At 40.6% G+C, this 17,601-nt stretch overlaps 2 protein-coding genes across 2 annotated transcripts; both read right to left on the bottom strand.

Annotated features, from left to right (window-relative positions):
- Nucleotides 1-617: 617 nt before the first annotated feature.
- LOC306932530 (L-rhamnose-binding lectin SML-like) lies at nucleotides 618-4,913 on the bottom strand (the record flags this gene model as incomplete). The annotated part of the gene is made up of 6 exons (XM_079514367.1): nucleotides 618-744; nucleotides 914-1,049; nucleotides 1,363-1,407; nucleotides 1,531-1,643; nucleotides 4,298-4,303; nucleotides 4,909-4,913. 6 exons carry the CDS (start codon nucleotides 4,911-4,913, stop codon nucleotides 618-620), a joined length of 432 nt encoding a protein of 143 aa, XP_079370493.1.
- A 970-nt stretch (nucleotides 4,914-5,883) lies between these two features.
- On the bottom strand, nucleotides 5,884-16,975 carry dnase1l1 (deoxyribonuclease I-like 1). The gene is made up of 10 exons (XM_079495997.1): nucleotides 16,941-16,975; nucleotides 15,493-15,660; nucleotides 15,126-15,214; nucleotides 14,633-14,719; nucleotides 13,292-13,404; nucleotides 13,073-13,185; nucleotides 11,919-12,076; nucleotides 10,158-10,254; nucleotides 9,754-9,819; nucleotides 5,884-6,796 (listed from the first exon to the last, which is right to left on the bottom strand). Exons 2-10 carry the CDS (start codon nucleotides 15,649-15,651, stop codon nucleotides 6,728-6,730), a joined length of 951 nt encoding a protein of 316 aa, XP_079352123.1. The 5' UTR covers nucleotides 15,652-15,660; nucleotides 16,941-16,975; the 3' UTR covers nucleotides 5,884-6,727.
- Between the last annotated feature and the right edge of the window lie 626 nt (nucleotides 16,976-17,601).

Raw genomic sequence — 17,601 nt, 5'->3', positions numbered from 1 at the left:
GCAGTAACTGACTGTATAGTCCTAACAGGACCTGACCTTTGTATCACAGGGGAAAAAAACAGACTAGACTTCATGTCTAGTTTGTAGGTATTCCAATTGCCTGCTGTGTTGTCCTATAGTCACCTATCAACATTTATAAGGAAATGGTCACTTTGCTTAGTTTAATAGCTTATGTGCCATAACACAACCGTTTCAGCCGTCCGGCCTTCATCAGTGTACAAATGATGCTTCCTAATTTCAATTTACTAATCACTGATGTCACCAACACCTGATATCACATTATGTAGACATAACAATAAAAAATACCAAAAACACAGAATCATTCGTTAATAAATCAGTTCAAATCATGACAAAAGGGCAATTGCGATTTTTCTTTCTTGACCCCAGGATCTTCAGAAACAAACAAATAGACAAAATACATCTAGACATAATGTCAAAAATATATTTTTGTTGATCATACAATTGTCATCCAATTATGGATATTAATATGTTCTTCTGTTTATGTCACGTTTCCTTACAAGATGTTATGGTACCCCCATGTGGCAAATTCCAGGTGTGTCAAGCAGCTCCAAACTTAACCCTCGCATGTGTAAGTCAACTCCAGGTACTTGTAAGTGTCACCACAGGGCCAGGGGTCTCCCCTCGCATCTGTAAGTCAACTCCAGGTACTTGTAAGTGCCAACACAGGGGTCTCCGAACTCTGAGTTGTTCACATCGATAATACAGCTATTCATTCCATTACAGCTGTGGATGCAGGAAAGGGAGGTCATGAATGATCACAAGTGTGAATAACAAGTAGTGCATGTAAGTTGTAAGCAATCTAGAGGTGTTCTGAGATGGTCATGAAATTCATTCATATATTTTCTACACTCCTCAAACTGATATTAATCTGTAATGAAGTGTGAAACAACACCTTTCTGCAACTTTCTGAAAAGATGGTCCTGAGCAGTCAATCTTTTGGACATCAGAATTAGGTCGTCCCATGGAGCATGTGGTCCGGTCACGGCGACCATAATCTGCACCACGAACAGCAATTATCTGCCCTACATCTGAGAGGAGGAAGAGAAATACACAGTTATCTGCCCTGCATCTGAGAGGAGGAAGAGAAATACACAGGCAGAGAGTCAGATGGAGCCAGTCCTTCCATGTCGTATACCAACCCACCCAGGTGTGTGTGTGTGTGTGTGTGTGTGTGTGTGTGTGTGTGTGTGTGTGTGTGTGTGTGTGTGTGTGTGTGTGTGTGTGTGTGTGTGTGTGTGTGTGTGTGTGTGTGTGTGTGTGTGTGTGTGTGTGTGTGTGTGTGTGTGTGTGTGTGTGTGTGTGTGTGTGTGTGTGTGTGTGAATGAAAAGGATGTGACTTACCACAATGTAGGGTGGCCACAGACTCCTCACATGCCAGAACAGAAACTGTGAAAGGAATACCTGTGAAAGGAATAAAGGATCATAATTTAGATCACTTTCAGTCATTATTCAAGAATATTTCCTATTCAGTTCCATTTAATTATTTTTGATTCAAGCACTTCTACTGACTTTCTGGGAGACATACGTGGGTGGAATCCAGGTATTTCCAGATGCCAGGGCAGGGGTTAAGAGAACCGATGACATCTTTTCTCTGCCGTTCACACACTTTCTTACCATTACACCTGGAGAAGAAGAACAAACATGTTGTTCATTCTGTGCAATGTATGTAGTAGCCTATACATACTGTTATTCAAGCCCTGTACTTAAATAGAACTTTGAGGTACTTTTACTTGATCTACTTGAGTGTTTCCATTTAAAGAATATGAATTCAACACTACAAACTACAGTTACTTTGCAGATGTATTATACCATTGAATAAGATACATTATCTAATATATCTTTTGTAATTATTACATACATAAAATAATTAAAATTATCTCTAACTTCACAATCTTTTTTATTAAAGTTAATAATGTGATTATGAAATGGGCCATACTTCATAAAGTAGCATATCTTTACATTATTTTTGGTACTGTAAGTATATATTTGATGCCAATAAATCTTAAGCATGTTTACGAATACAGGACTTTTGTAGTGTTTCTACATTGTAGTATTGCTACTTTTGCTCCAAAAAGAAAAAAATAATACTTCCTCTACCACTGCTGTACATGTACTAGCATATTTCTTACACCAAACCATTCTCTAGTTATTCAGCACAGATGTCCAAAATGATCTTGGCTCTATGTCATCTTTGCTCACTAGCCTCAGAAATAGCTATAAGAAATAAACTACCAAATAAATACATTAATTACAAAGCCAGTAAATTCCGAAAGCAACATTAACGTGCCATATCAAAACTACAGGAATATCATTAATACAAGCATAAAAAGCACAACTGAACATGTGAATCTCATCATGTGATCATTTTTATGTTATTGGAAATGTGTACCTTTGGGCAAGGACATCCAGTATGCCATCTTGAGAGCAGTGTGTGTTATCAACCCTAGCATCAGATACGCCCTGACTGCACATCTGTCTGTCTGTACGTCCATAGAATGCTGCTTCAACACGGATCACTCCAATGTCTGTTACACAGAAAACAAATTTGATTCGGGTATTGATTGATCAAATATCATCAGTTTATATAGAATGGAGGGTTATATGGGCTAGGTTGAAATTTCCACTATTGCAGCTAGTAAAATATGAGCCTTATGTAATACCATATTACATTTACAAATGTAACATTTTAAATTAAGAAAACAATGATGCATGATACATGTATTTTCTTACAAAACATGTTTTTTACTGTATCTTGTGATACAGTACTTTATCTTGTACTTGTAATACAGTAATGTATACATTACTGTATCTTGCAATATTTGTTTGCTTTCATAAAAAAATGACACAAACCAACTTAACAGTATAAGTCTGCAGTTGTTGCCTTTATACTGGTTGAGATCATATAATAAACATCTAGTAATCTAGTACTCAGGCCAATCAAAATACTGTGGATGTAGTTTACATTGTAGATAGTTTCATTCAATTATTAATCATACCACAACTTAGGCGGTGAACAGCTGCCTTACGACAGGTGATGACTCTTTCTGTATGGAAAGAACAAAGATGGTGCTGATACATTGTCTCTCTCACACACGGTCATTTGCATATAATGTAGTCTACATTATTCTGTATATTTACCGCCTGCATTTGCCACCATACAGAAAGCCGCTGCCACAACTGCAAAACAAATGTGTCACTATATCAGTTTCTATCAAGTAACAAAGTCAAGATTGATTATTGAACGATCACCATAGTCAAATACATACAGTAGTCTACGCTATTGACTAATTTAAGTTATGAAGGAAACAAGAGGTTCTCCAAATAAGACCAATTTGTGTAAGTAGGGAACCGCTATCATATGATATATAATCAACATCAAGAGCATTCTAACTTAATTTAAACGTAAGCAAGTATTATTATAATGTGCAACCAGTACTTTGTATTAGTGTATACTCACACAGAGAAGTGGTAATGGGGAGCATGGCTTCAAAAAAGGCAGTGACACAAATACTGACTCAAACTGACTCTCACTCTTTATACAGTGAACCATGCAGGCCCACTTATAGATTTTATCCTTGCACAATAGGTTGTAATCTGAACATATAATAAGGTACTGGTTTTCAAAGTGGGGTGCGGGGACCCCCTCAAGGGGTCTCCAGATAAACCAGGATCAGTTTAAACACTTATACTTAATGCTTTTATTTTGGCTGATATTTAGGCTGATACAAGTTCATAACGCATCGCAATGCAACAGGCTTTTAGATTTCTGTAATATTATGTTGACAAATGTTCTCTTATCGGGTAGCTGGCACTAAATCTATCAGATGGGGCATATCAATTTGGGGGTCCTTGACATGAACATTTTGAGAACCACTGCAATATTGTGCTATGAGGAATGTATTCATGTATCCTTCCTGATTCATTATCGCGCAACATTTGATTTAACATATAAAATCATTTGAAAATAGCAGATCTACAAGCTCACAATAAGGTGCATCGCAATGGGTTGTCAGCTTGTATACATTTGTAGTTGTAGTGGAGTATTACAATATTTGCCTCTGAAATGTAGTAGAGTAGAAGTAAATGTATTGAGAATTGAAAATACTCTAGTAAAGTAATAAATACCTCAAAATAGTACTTAGTTACTAAAGTACTTAGTTACTTTCCACCATGTTCTTTGCATCATTGTTCCTACCAGGAACAGGAGAGATAGCAGATATTGAGCTGTGGTGCTGCTCTGTTCATACTAACCTTTATCCCTTCTTTACCTACTTACCTGACCCTGTCACAAAACAATGGAAATCAGTAATAGACAAGGCTAATTAATGTGTGTCAGTGTTAAACTGTGTGAGAGACACATATGTGGAAATGCACAAGCTTTGAGTGATGTGTCGACAGAAATCAAATTTCAGGAGACACACAGGAGTCCTTGCAAATCTTTGAATCTTTGGCGTTTCACAAAGCTGGAGGTACATTGACCTCATGAGACCATTGATTGCGTGGAAATGAGTGACGTCAGTACAATGTGTGCATTAGCATGATACAGTAAGTTATTACCATGGGAACCACAAGGGCCCTTATCAGCCTATCGCACAGCAAACCATGGTGCGTTACAGTTGTACCACCCACCGCATTCAGTGTTGGTATGGACTTGCATAACATCTCATCCTTTTCGGGGCCTTCATAGGGTGACCTGACAAAGAACCCAGGAGACCAACATCTTTTCTTAGTTGCTAAAAATAAATATGTTACCATGTGTGGTGCAGGTTCTCGACTTGATGGTTTTTCAACCAAGAAGCTGTAAAAAGATGTGCAGTTTGAAAGGAAACTATGACAAAAACACACAAATTAATTAGTATGTCAAGCTTATTCGCTCGGTTTTGTTACGTCATGTTGAAGTTAGACAATATCACATGGGCAAAAATACCAAGTTTGTCCAATCAACACTATAAGAATTCAGACATTGATTGATTAATTGAATACTTTATTGTCAGAAATGTAATCAGTACAGGGTACAACAACACGATTCAAATCATCATAAAAGGTAAAAATAACAAAAATATGTACAGGTTGGGGAACAAAGAAGGGGGTTATAAGGAGTTGGGGGTAGTCACTATACTAAACTTTATTGTCAGAAATGTAATCAGTACAGGGTACAACAACACGATTCAAATCATCATAAAAGGTAAAAATAACAAAAATATGTACAGGTTGGGGAACAAAGAAGGGGGTTATAAGGAGTTGGGGGTAGTCACTATACTAAGCCCCCCCCCCCCCCCCCCCTTAGTAATCATTTCCTCTCCTTTTGGCATGCTGAAAGGTGGATTTTCAGGCCTGTTTTAAAGGACGCCAGGGATCTGCATTTTTTTGAGGGAGGGAGTCAGAGCATTCCACACTTGGGTGGCAGTGCTGTAGAAGGAGAATTTGCCCATGTTTGTTTTGAAAGTAGGTGGTACCAATTTGTTGTTCTCACTTCCTCTTGTATTGTGGCTGTGGGAGTCGCTCACTTTTTTTATTTAGTTTATCAGGTATGCGGGTACAGAGGACATAGAGGATAAAGCTGCATTTACAATTTAAATGTCAGTCCCAATTTCAATTAATAATAATAATAATAATAATAATAATAATAATAACTTTATTTATATAGCACTTTTCTGGACGGAGTCACAAAGTGCTGTACAACACAATCAATAAAAGCAGGAAAATTGAACAAAATTAGATAGATGCAACATAGCAAATCGACAACTTACAGTCAGCTGGCCAACAGTAGAAAGCATATTTAAAGATGCAATATAAAAAACAACAATGTAATAGATAAAAATAGATAATAATACCGACAAAGTTCAGTGAAAAAACATTTAACGGGGCAGGGGGGGGGGGGATGCTTTTCTGAACAAATACGTTTTGAGAAGAGATTTAAAAGATGCAATGGTATCTGCTTGTCGGATGGATTTGAGAAGGGTATTCCAAATTTTAGGGGCACGGATGGAGAAGGCTCGTTCTCCCTTGTTTACACGATGGAATTTCTCGGGAACCTTTAGGAGAGCCCCGTCTGAAGACCTAAGGGTACGGGGAGGGTTATAGGGGTGTAGGAGATCAACAAGATATTGGGGTGCCTGGCCCATTTGTACCTTAAATGTTAATAAAAGGATTTTAAAGTCAATTCTAAAAACAACAGGAAGCCAGTGAAGTGTAGCCAGGACTGGAGTGATGTGGTCCCGTCTCCTGGTGTTTGTCAGGAGTCTGGCGGCAGCATTTTGGACAAGTTGTAAGCGGGAAATTGATTTATGGGTTAGGCCTGTGTATAGTGCATTACAATAGTCTAAGCGTGATGTGATGAATGCATGGATAACTTTTTCTAGGTCGGGAACTGTTAAAAATGGCTTGATTTTAGCTATGCTTCTTAATTGGAAGAAGTTTAACTCTGTTTAATTCTGTTTTCTACCCGGAGCCACCCTAGACTAACAAAATGGTTTGCAAAAATATGGGTCATGGGCCCCAGTAGTCGAATTAGTTTGTTTTGGGAGGTTTGTAGCTTGGTCTTTAGTGACATAGAGACAGCTAGAGTCTTGAGAGCAGTTTTGTTGACAAACGAGGAAATTCTGCCCAGAAATCTTGTTCTTTGGTTTACTTTTTTGCATCATGGGGCACCCGCTGGCCTGGTGGTCCAGGCACGTGCCACGTGTGGGCTCTGGCCTGTCCATGGTCATGACGACCTTTGCTGAATGTCTCTCCCCTTCTCTCTCTCCCTCTTTCCTGTCCGTCTTCGCTGTAACTATCAATAAAGGCACAAAAGCTAAAAACAAATCTTGAAAAAAAAAATAATAATAATTCAGACATCATCATCATCGACCTTCATTTCACTTCGAGAAACCTAATAATTCCTAATATATAAAGTGCACATGTTATCATTTATATACATGTATACACTCAGTATATACACACACACACACACACACACACACACACACACACACACACACGCTTCAGTACACACTCTATGAAGACGCATGTCTACACTTTTCCACAGAGACAGCAAAGTGCTGCAAAAAAAACTCAACTTTGATGCTTTTGCACAGAGCAACAAAGCATGTGCGCTGTGCTCTGGAGTAGGCGTGTAGTTGGCAAAACACTCAATACCACAGAAAAAGACTACTGTATGGAAGTTGCGAATATTGAGACATTTTTTAAATAGCAGTTGAAGGAGTAAAATTATTCAACAGTGCCTTAAGTTTTCACGAATGGCCTTCCACACCTGGCAGGCACTGTCTAGGGCGGCTATGTGAGCATTGCGAGGCCAGCCGATATATCGTTCTGCCATGCGTAATTCTGACTTAGAGGCATTCAGTGATACGCCTGCAGATGGTATTGTCGCCTTAGCTCTGGTCCATATACACCTTACACCATAGTGTTAGAAGGAGTTCTCCTTATTGGGACTTTTCAGCCCCTCACACCCGTGGTAGCCCAGGCTGTGCAGCATCTGGTCTGTAGTAAAAATAAAAATAAACACTTTCGCTACTCACCAAAACAACGACGGGTTTTAGATGTTGAAAGCCTACTTTCCTTAGTGGAAAATACTCGGAGCACCCCCACCACATCTAAAATACACTTTTTGTCCAGAAATGAAAGCAGCAGTGACCTAATCCTAAACTTTAGGCCATGTGTGCACCTTCCAGCAACAAGCACCTTTAGGCCCTAAAGGTTAGAGGAGCCTGCTTGTTGCCGGAAGGTTCCCGGTTCAATTCCCAGACCAGCGGGGAACATCTTGGTGGAGAAGTGATTGGGCACCACTCACCCCTCCCCAACGCAGCTGAAGTGCCCTTGAGCAAGGCACTGAAACCCTGACTGCTCCAGTGCAGTTGCTCAGTGGCCAACAGTACACGACTGTTGGTCGAGATTTTGATGTGTGGTGTGCAGGGCTTGGGCTTGAAAATAAGCACCCTAACTTAGCTACCTCCCTGGGTAAATAAAGGATGGACTTCCATTATAAAATGTAAGTTAAATATTTCCAATATATATTATAGAACATACTGTATGTGAAAACAAATGCATGGACGTACTTCTTTGGCGGCATGCACAATACATTTGGTGCTGATCAGTCCAGAGGTTTGCGAGATTTGCTTCAAACACACACACACACACACACACACACACACACACACACACACACACACACACACACACACACACACACACACACACACACACACACACAACACACACACACACACACACACAGACCAACCAACCCTCTTTTATTGATGGCCATAACAGAGTTGGAGGAAGTCCTTAGTCATTATTGTTTTCTAGTGCCACCTTGTGTAAACACCTACACACAGTTCATGGTCATTCAACTGCAGGCCAATAAGGAGGTTAGGAGGAAGAAGAGGAGGTTGATTGAGACCTGCTGTGTGGATGTGCCTGACTTTAACCGAACCTCCACAGGGAAGTGGTCACTGACAGAGCAACAAAGCATGTGCGCTGTGCTCTGGAATAGGCGTGTAGTTGGCAAAACACTCAATACCACAGAAAAAGACTACTGTATGGAAGTTGCGAATATTGAGACATTTTTAAATAGCAGTTGAAGGAGTAAAATTATTCAACAGTGAGCCTATAATGCCTAAAATGTTCACGAATGGCCTTCCACACCTGGCAGGCACTGTCTAGGGCGGCTATGTGAGCATTGCGAGGCCAGCCGATATATCGTTCTGCCATAGGCGCAATTCTGACTTAGAGGCATTCAGTGATACGCCTGCAGATGGTATTGTCGCCTTAGCTCTGGTCCATATACACCATAGTGTTAGAAGGAGTTCTCCTTATTGGGACTTTTCAGCCCCTCACACCCGTGGTAGCCCAGGCTGCGCAGCATCTGGTCTGTAGTAAAAATAAAAATAAACACTCACCAAAACAACGACGGGTTTTAGATGTTGAAAGCCTACTTTCCTTAGTGGAAAATACTCGGAGCCCCCCCACCACATCTAAAATACACTTTTTGTCCAGAAATGAAAGCAGCAGTGACCTAATCCTAAACTTTAGGCCATGTGTGCACCTTCCAGCAACAAGCACCTTTAGCCAGGTTCCCGGTTCAATTCCCAGACCAGCGGGGAACATCTTGGTGGAGAAGTGATTGGGCACCACTCACCCCTCCCCAACGCAGCTGAAGTGCCCTTGAGCAAGGCACTGAACCCCTGACTGCTCCAGTGCAGTTGCTCAGAGGCCAACAGCACACAACTGTTGGTCGAGGTTTTGATGTGTGGTGTGCAGGGCTTGGGCTTGAAAATAAGCACCCTAACTTAGCTACCTCCCTGGGTAAATAAAGGATGGACTTATAAAATGTATTTCCAATATATATTATAGAACATACTGTATGTGAAAACAAATGCATGGACGTACTTCTTTGACGGCATGCACAATACATTTGGTGCTGATCAGTCCAGAGGTTTGCGAGATTTGCTTCAAACACACACACACACACACACACACACACACACACACACACACACACACACACACACACACACACACACACACACACACACACACACACACACACACACACACACACAGACCAACCAACCCTCTTTTATTGATGGCCATAACAGAGTTGGAGGAAGTCCTTAGTCATTATGGTTTTCTAGTGCCACCTTGTGTAAACACCTACACACAGTTCATGGTCATTCAACTGCAGGCCAATAAGGAGGTTAGGAGGAAGAAGAGGAGGTTGATTGAGACCTGCTGTGTGGATGTGCCTGACTTTAACCGAACCTCCACAGGGAAGTGGTCACTGACATCCACGGCCTGAAATGATTTACACCAGAAAAGAACAAGTTATTAATCAACGAAAACTATACGGATCATCTTTCCAGTTGAGAATCAGAGCAAAGTACTGAAAGAACTTATAGGAAAATTAAATATAGAGACACTGTATAGATATAGACTAAAGTAGACTAGACAAAGATACAAGAGAGTAAAGTACAATACAATTCAATACAATGTTCGGTCCAAAGTACTGGTCAGCTGCCACTACGTGCTACATTTGTGTCACAAGTAGGACCGACAGACTAACAAACAGAAATCAGACAGACAGACAGTCAGTACGCACACACACACATACACAACTCTAGTATATGCGTTACCTGTTCCTCTGTTAGACGGTATTCCTTCTGGAAGTCAAAGGCTTTGGCTGAAAGAGGCACAATGGCTTTGGCAAAGGGTTCCCCATGCACAACGATCCTATTAGAACACAGTCAACACACAGAGTCAAAGACATTGTCGCTTCTCTCTCTGTCTTCTTTAGACGGGAACACTATTTACTGGGGCTGTAATAAACTGTAACAAAGAGCCATGTATTAACGTGTTGCTTTGCATTAATTCATATTTCATACTTTTCACATTTTGTAGAAATGCTATGATAGAAATTCTCAGAAATATTTAGAAGCTTCTATTATTACACTGTAATAAAATAATCTGTTGGAGAGTGAGAGTTTATGTTTGCTGCTCTTATAGTTGTTATTATTGTTTTAATTCATGTATTGAACAATTGCCCTGGGGGCATTATATATATTCTTCCTTTTCCCATAATTTGTAAGGAGAAGACTGACAACAATAGAGGGTATGCTTATGCTTAAAGTTAGTGGCAAAGTAGTAGAAAGTCGTTTTTTTGCCGCTGGGTAGACGTCCGGGTTATGTCACGCACATTCCCATCCCTCTATAAATTTGAATCTTGAATCTTGAAATTCGAAACTGTAGTCTCTCAGGTGCTGTTACAACCTCTCATGGGTACACCTGTCAACTTAAAGGCAGACTTAATATAGTACAGCTATAGTGCTATTCCACTCCCTATCTTTAAAACTTTTTTTGGAAGAGCCTAACCTGTTGACAACTAGAAATGTTATTACAAAGTACAAAGTGTACTCAAATTATTATTATTATTATTCCAAAAGTTAAGCCAAAAGGATGTTCTTACAGAATTCAAGTAATTATGACACAATTGTCCTAACTGTAGGATGTCATACAATTACAATAATAGAATATGCTTTATTCTATGGTACCCTTCATACATAGATTTATTTTTTTCACCATTATAAACAGTATTAGGTTAAAGAATGCACACAGTGGCCATGGGCCTTGGCTCAGCGGTCCAGGCACGTTGGCCGGTAGCCCGAGTCTGGCAGTGTGCCGCCGGCTCGACTCCCGATCCCGACGGCCTTTACTGCATGTCACCCCCCCATCTCTCTCCCCATTTCCTGTCAGCCTACTGTCTGTCCCTCTATAAAAAATATAAAATAAAGGCGAAAGCCGCAAAAAAAAAACATAAAAAAAAAAGAATGCAGACAGTAAAATCCCCAAAGTAAAATAATTTAAAGGACAACTTTAGCGATTTATTTTTGTATTATTTACTAGTCCTAATAGACCGCAAGAAATGACATCTGGCCACAAAAGATCACAGGATCTATTGAATGCGAAGGTAGCCTACAGGGGGGAAGCCACACTGTGTGTCAATATGTCAGTTTGACACATTCAGTAGATCCCGTGATCTTTTGTGGCCAGGGGTCTAGTAGGACTATAGTAAATAATAAAAAAAGAAACCGCTATAACATTTAGTAAAGAAATATTTACATATTTACATATTTAGCCCTATGCTCGAATGCCCCCGCCCCCTGTCAAAAACAGCTAAAATCCCTAAAACGAAAGAAAGCAGCAAATGAAGAAAAACATTACACTCACCTTTTACTTTCTCTAATAACAACCTAAAACATGAACCTTGGTTGAAAAAAACTGAAGTTGTCCTTTAACCTTGAATTCGAACTCAGGGGTCGATGTTGGTATAGAGTTCAATTAATACTTGGGATTTTACTGTGCAAAGATGAGACGATAGAACTACTTAGTGTGCCTACCTGTCGTAGGCACAGCTGGTAGACTCTCTGACCGTGGTGTCTGTCTTGTCTGAGATTAGCCAGATGAAGGAACTATCAGTAAGTAGTCGAACATTCTTCCTGTTCTTCTTGGCCAGGTAGCCACAGTCAGCGTTGAAGTCACCGAGGATCATCACATTCTGCACATAATGCACAACATTGTACACACATTTAGGACACACTTACAGTAAGTATATTGGGAAATATGCAAATTAGGAATGCATGCCATGCAATACCCGTTGTACACAAAACATTGTCAGAGTACGCATTGTACCCATCATGGGCAGTAAAAATATAATAATAATAATAATTATTATTATTATTGTTATTGTTATTGTTATTGTTATTGTTATTGTTATTGTTATTGTTATTGTTATTGATATTGTTGTTATTATAATTATTATTGGTAGGCATTATAGTATTATCAGTAATATAAGTTGTTACAGTAGTTGTAGTAGTAGTAATAGTAGTTGTTGCGAACGAAGTGATTGCGAACGAAGTGAGCACTAACTATAGAAGCTGGCCAAAACTGTCTGTCTGTGTGTCTGTGTGTGTCACGCTGTAACACCACCCGCCCGCCACCAGAGGGCAACTGAAATTGGAACGATACAGAGGTCTCTAGTGTGTCAGACTGCCACAACAGCTTCGTTCGCTTCCCGCGTTTACGCGTCTTACTTGTGGTAATAGGAGACTAAAGTAGAAGAAGGAATCTTCAAAGTACTAGTAATATATAGATTATAATGTATGTCTTCATCTTATCTTTATTAAATGCACAATAATAACTTCTTAAAGGTGCTGTAATTGATATTTTTGTGTTGAAATAAGTGAATATCTCTTTATAATGATAGTAATCATTGAGTGTTTGTTCAGAAACAGGGCTCTCCCCATCTCTCCAGCTGGAAGAGATGAAACAAAAACAGCAGACAAAATTGAAACTAGATTACTATAAAATCAAAGCTCATAAATGGGAACTATTTCCAGATTGGATGGAATTAACAACCACCCTGAAAATGTATTTTCTGTTTAATTAATACGAGCTGGAAACAAACACACTATATCAATGATTACTATCAGAATATAAAGATTAACCCAAAAATAATATATATTAACGTGCACCTTTAAGCTTATTTTCTTACATCAGTTTTCCACAATCTTCTGACATCCTGAAACACATCATAGAGAGCGTCAATCTCTTTGGTTGCGTTGGACGGAGAGGTGTGTTGGGGGATCAGGACAAAGTCCTTTATGGCTGAAAAGAGCAATAAAAGAGGGACCGAGGGTTGAAACAATTTAAGCATTTAGCAGACGGTCTTAATCCAGAGCGATTTACAGTAAGGTCTTAATAGAGAGATCACCTGTCTTGGGCGCTTTAACGCGGATGCAGAAAGGCTCTCTTGCAAAAACATCGACGTCTCCTGGGCGAGTGTCTGGGTACTGGTACTGACCTGTCACCCTCACTGTTCCGGTTCTGTACACATACAAAAGGGGAGAAAAATATAACACACGTCCTCCGTCATTTGGTGCTGAGCCAAACTATAAAAACAGACATTCAAGAACAAAGTGAGGGCTCGCAACTCACTTTTGAATGCTCCAGAAATATTTATTAGCGACCGTGAGGTTGATAAAGACTTCTAGGCCAATAAGGCCCCAGGGGCCCTTTGCTCACAGAGAGGGTTTGAGATCCTGACAAGGGCTCCTGGGGCCCTTCAGCCCCTGGACATGATGTACAAGTACACCCCCTGGAGTGTATGTCACAATTAAGGACTCGAGTGAGTGTGGAAACATAGTGGCCCTCTCCATCATGAACCCTGCTCTAACCACAAGGCCTAAACTGTTCCATAGCCAGACCCTGAACTTCAGAAGTTGAACCAAAAAGGCCCCTCATGAAGAGGAATGTTTTATGAACTAACAAAGTAGGCATAGCAAGGGTCAGAGTGATAAAGGGCTGGCGGCCAAATAGACTCAAGAATTGCCACTGCTCATGAAAGGCTAAATATTTAGTTTCGCTGTCCTTTCTCGTTTCCCTAATACCATCTAAACACTGCACAACTGTATGAAATTGATCAGATACAACTTGTGACTTTGCCTTTTTTTTAACCCATTCAGGACGGGAACCCCTTTTGGGCTTCTTGTTGCCATCTACAATATATAGCAAAAATGGGCCTCAGTCCTAAATGGTCTAATATAAATATGATGAACGGGTTGGTGCCTTGCATGGTTTTAATATAAATATGATGAGCGGGTTGGTGCCTTGCATGGTTTTAATATAAATATGATGAGCGGGTTGGTGCCTTGCATGGTTTTAATATAAATATGATGAGCGGGTTGGTGCCTTGCATGGTTTTAATATAAATATGATGAGCGGGTTGGTGCCTTGCATGGTTTTAATATAAATATGATGAGCGGGTTGGTGCCTTGCATGGTTTTAATATAAATATGATGAGCGGGTTGGTGCCTTGCATGGTTTTAATATAAATATGATGAGCGGGTTGGTGCCTTGCATGGTTTTAATATAAATATGATGAGCGGGTTGGTGCCTTGCATGGTTTTCTCCACCATCGGTGTATTAATGTGTGTGTGTGAATGGTTGAATGTAATGCACAATCATTGTAAAGTGCCTTAATTGGATAAAGGCACTATATAAATCATCATTTACCATTAAAATAAATGCAGCATTTACATTGTGTTGTGCTCACCTGTACACAAACACATACTGCTCCTGGTAGTGAGATCTGCCTAGTCTCTGACTGGACACTGCATCATAGTTATGATCACTGTCATACCTGAGATGACCAGGGGAGAGAAACACACAGTTTAATATCTAGCTGGATTATTATGAGAAAAGAACAAAGCCAAAATGTGTCTGGGTGAGAAAGTATGGATGAGAGTATTGTCAAACTGTGTGTGTGTGTGTGTGTGTGTGTGTGTGTGTGTGTGTGTGTGTGTGTGTGTGTGTGTGTGTGTGTGTGTGTGTGTGTGTGTGTGTGTGTGCGTGCGTGTGCACGTGTGCGCGCGCGCGCGTGTGCACGTGCGCGCGCGCGCGTGTGTGTGTGTGTGTGTGTGTGTGTGTGTGTGTGTGTGTGTGTGTGTGTGCGTGCGTGCGTGTGCACGTGCGCGTGTGTGTGTGTGTGTGTGTGTGTGTGTGTGTGTGTGTGTGTGTGTGTGTGTGTGTGTGTGTGTGTTCATAACCTGTTGAGCTGAGCTAGTAGCAGTGGCAAAGCATTTTGTTTGGTGTCTCTCACTTCTTGAAGCAAACATAGATCATAGCGAGCTATAATCTATACACACACACACACACACACACACACACACACACACACACACACACACACACACACACACAGCTGGGTTAGACCAACATCAGAACTGAAGTGACAAAATAACCGTCTGTCTTAAGCCCAAACCACACCAATGCAACTCCTTGCAACTGCCATTGGGGATAATGGTTGCAAGGAGTTACAAGGAGCTGCATGTTGCAAGGAGTTGTGTGGCGAATCATTAGTGCGGTTCGAGCTTTACAGAAAACATCTGACATGAAGTACAATTATGAGCTTACCCTGACAAGTGTGTGCATGACTTTGGCATTGTTGGACTTAGACTCGCCAAAACTTTGGATGTTGAAGGCACAGATTCTGAAATCAGACCCCCCTAAAACATCACACACACCGCATGAGAGGACAAGCAGGAAGAGGAGAGTGGAGGGAACGGACTCCATAATGCTGAGCTGTAGGAAAAAAAGATTAGGAACTTACTTTAGTGTATGTTCATAACTGTATACACATTACACACGGTAATTTCATGAAAGAAACCCCTGTAATGTATTAACTTACAGTATAAAGAAAGAACACCCACAAACTACCACACTGCACACCCCGCTACATTACAGTACACACATTACACACACTACACACTGTAGCATCATGTATATTCTGAATGAAATTATCACAAATGCGTAAAACTAAAATATGTGACTGTTGCTGTCCTGCCTTGTTAGTGAGGAACACTAAAATGTTGTAGTTGCAGGGACCAATTGAAAACACTATTGTTTACGCAAGTCAGGACAGGGAGTATACTGATCTGCCACCAGATAGCAAAAATATGTAGAGACCCATGCTGATACAATCACTGTATGAGACTCACTCTAACAATAATTTACGTTCAAGTAAACTAATTTTGGTTGATTATTTACCTATATAAAAGGCAGTACAATTCTGTACCCTGTACCTCTACTCAAATAATTCTAATCGTCTTTCATGTTATTACAGTTTCAAAGTTGTTGAGCCTGAGTCCCACCTGTGGTAGAAAGACAGAAACTTCCCCTTTCTCGCAAGACACCAAATACGCTAGGATGTGAAAAGGAATGTACCAGCTGCCATTTCTGTCTTCTATTATTGGTATCAACATATATTGTATTATAGGCTGCCGCTACAGTATATGAACTATATCTGTTCTTTATTTCTAAACATTTCACTCATATGTTTAGACTTTGAACAGCCTTACAACAGAAAGAGAAAAGCTAAGATGATTTGGACTTCTGACTTGGAATATTAGTGATAGCAAATACATTCATTCATTTTGAAAGTCATATCAGCGAGTTGGAGCATTCAAAGACTAAAACCATACAGTGACTAAGCACTAAGTCGCAAAAACACTGCCAAACTATTCTCACCCTGTGATTAAGAAGCATTTAGCAGGATCAACTTCCACCCTAGATGAGGGCAACATAAATGGGTTCTGCTGTCTTTCATAGCTCTCTTTCATATCTCTCATACATTTTTTAGCTTTTTTAGTACTTGAGACATGAAATACATTTCACACACATACTGCACTGTATGTGTATTGTGATCACTCTGTCTATCACACCCACATAAACAGTTCATGTTACAAGTCTTCCTCACGAGGATTGTATGTCTGTCCGCCAATCATTCACTATTTCCCAGAAGGAAATAGGCATACGTTAACCTTTTACTTGATTAATAGCAACAACACATTTCCCATACTCACCCCTTGAAAGATTCCACTGTGTCTGTTTGGGTTGTTTTATCTCACTTCCTGATATGTGAAACCCCCTTCCTGTGGGAGGGACCTGTCTGTTCTAAATGTAGGGCCTTGCTCTTTCTCCGCCTGTGGAAAGGGTGATGCAAAGTTAGGGTCCTGCAGTCACAGAGAGTGAAAGAAAGGAGACCCCACCCACCCGGCCACACTCTCTCTCTCTCTCTCTCTCTCTCTCTCTCTCTCTGTCTCTCTCTCTCTCTCTCTCTCTCTCCCCCCCCCCCCCCTAACACACCTCATTACAATCATTACAGCCTGGTGCCAATAATCTTTTCAGAACAGCTAGTCTCAAATGAAATAGAAAACCCAGAAGGCCTGATGCTGTTCCTCTCTCCTCCTCCCTACTGCACAAATAAACTGGCATTCTGTAGGCCTACTGATTCCGCCAGTCCCCAAAAAGCCAAGGGTTCACTAGGAAAGACCAAGCATCAGACATAAGAACCTCTAGGGTTGTTTATTGAATAGACATGGAGTACGGTCGTTTATGGGCACGTCGCATGCGAAGCATGGAACGTGCGGCATAAACGGCCACGGCATGGAAGGACGTTAGGGGAGCCAGCATGGTCATCTAAGGTCATCGCCACGTGGCTTGGATGGCCAGGGGCGGGGGATG

The sequence above is a fragment of the Electrona antarctica genome (assembly GCF_951216825.1).
Source record: "Electrona antarctica genome assembly, chromosome: 2".
NCBI lineage: Eukaryota > Metazoa > Chordata > Actinopteri > Myctophiformes > Myctophidae > Electrona > Electrona antarctica.
This window is presented reverse-complemented; position numbering and strand designations above follow the sequence as displayed.

Excerpts from the sequence above, each read along its gene's own strand:
- dnase1l1 (XM_079495997.1), bottom strand. The coding sequence starts at position 15,651 with ATGGAGTCCGTTCCCTCCACTCTCCTCTTCCTGCTTGTCCTCTCATGC. Across the intron at positions 13,186-13,291 it reads CGTTAAAGCGCCCAAGACAG|CCATAAAGGACTTTGTCCTG; the intron begins GTGATCTCTCTA and ends TGCTCTTTTCAG. Across the intron at positions 9,820-10,157 it reads ACCGTCTAACAGAGGAACAG|GCCGTGGATGTCAGTGACCA; the intron begins GTAACGCATATA and ends AAATCATTTCAG.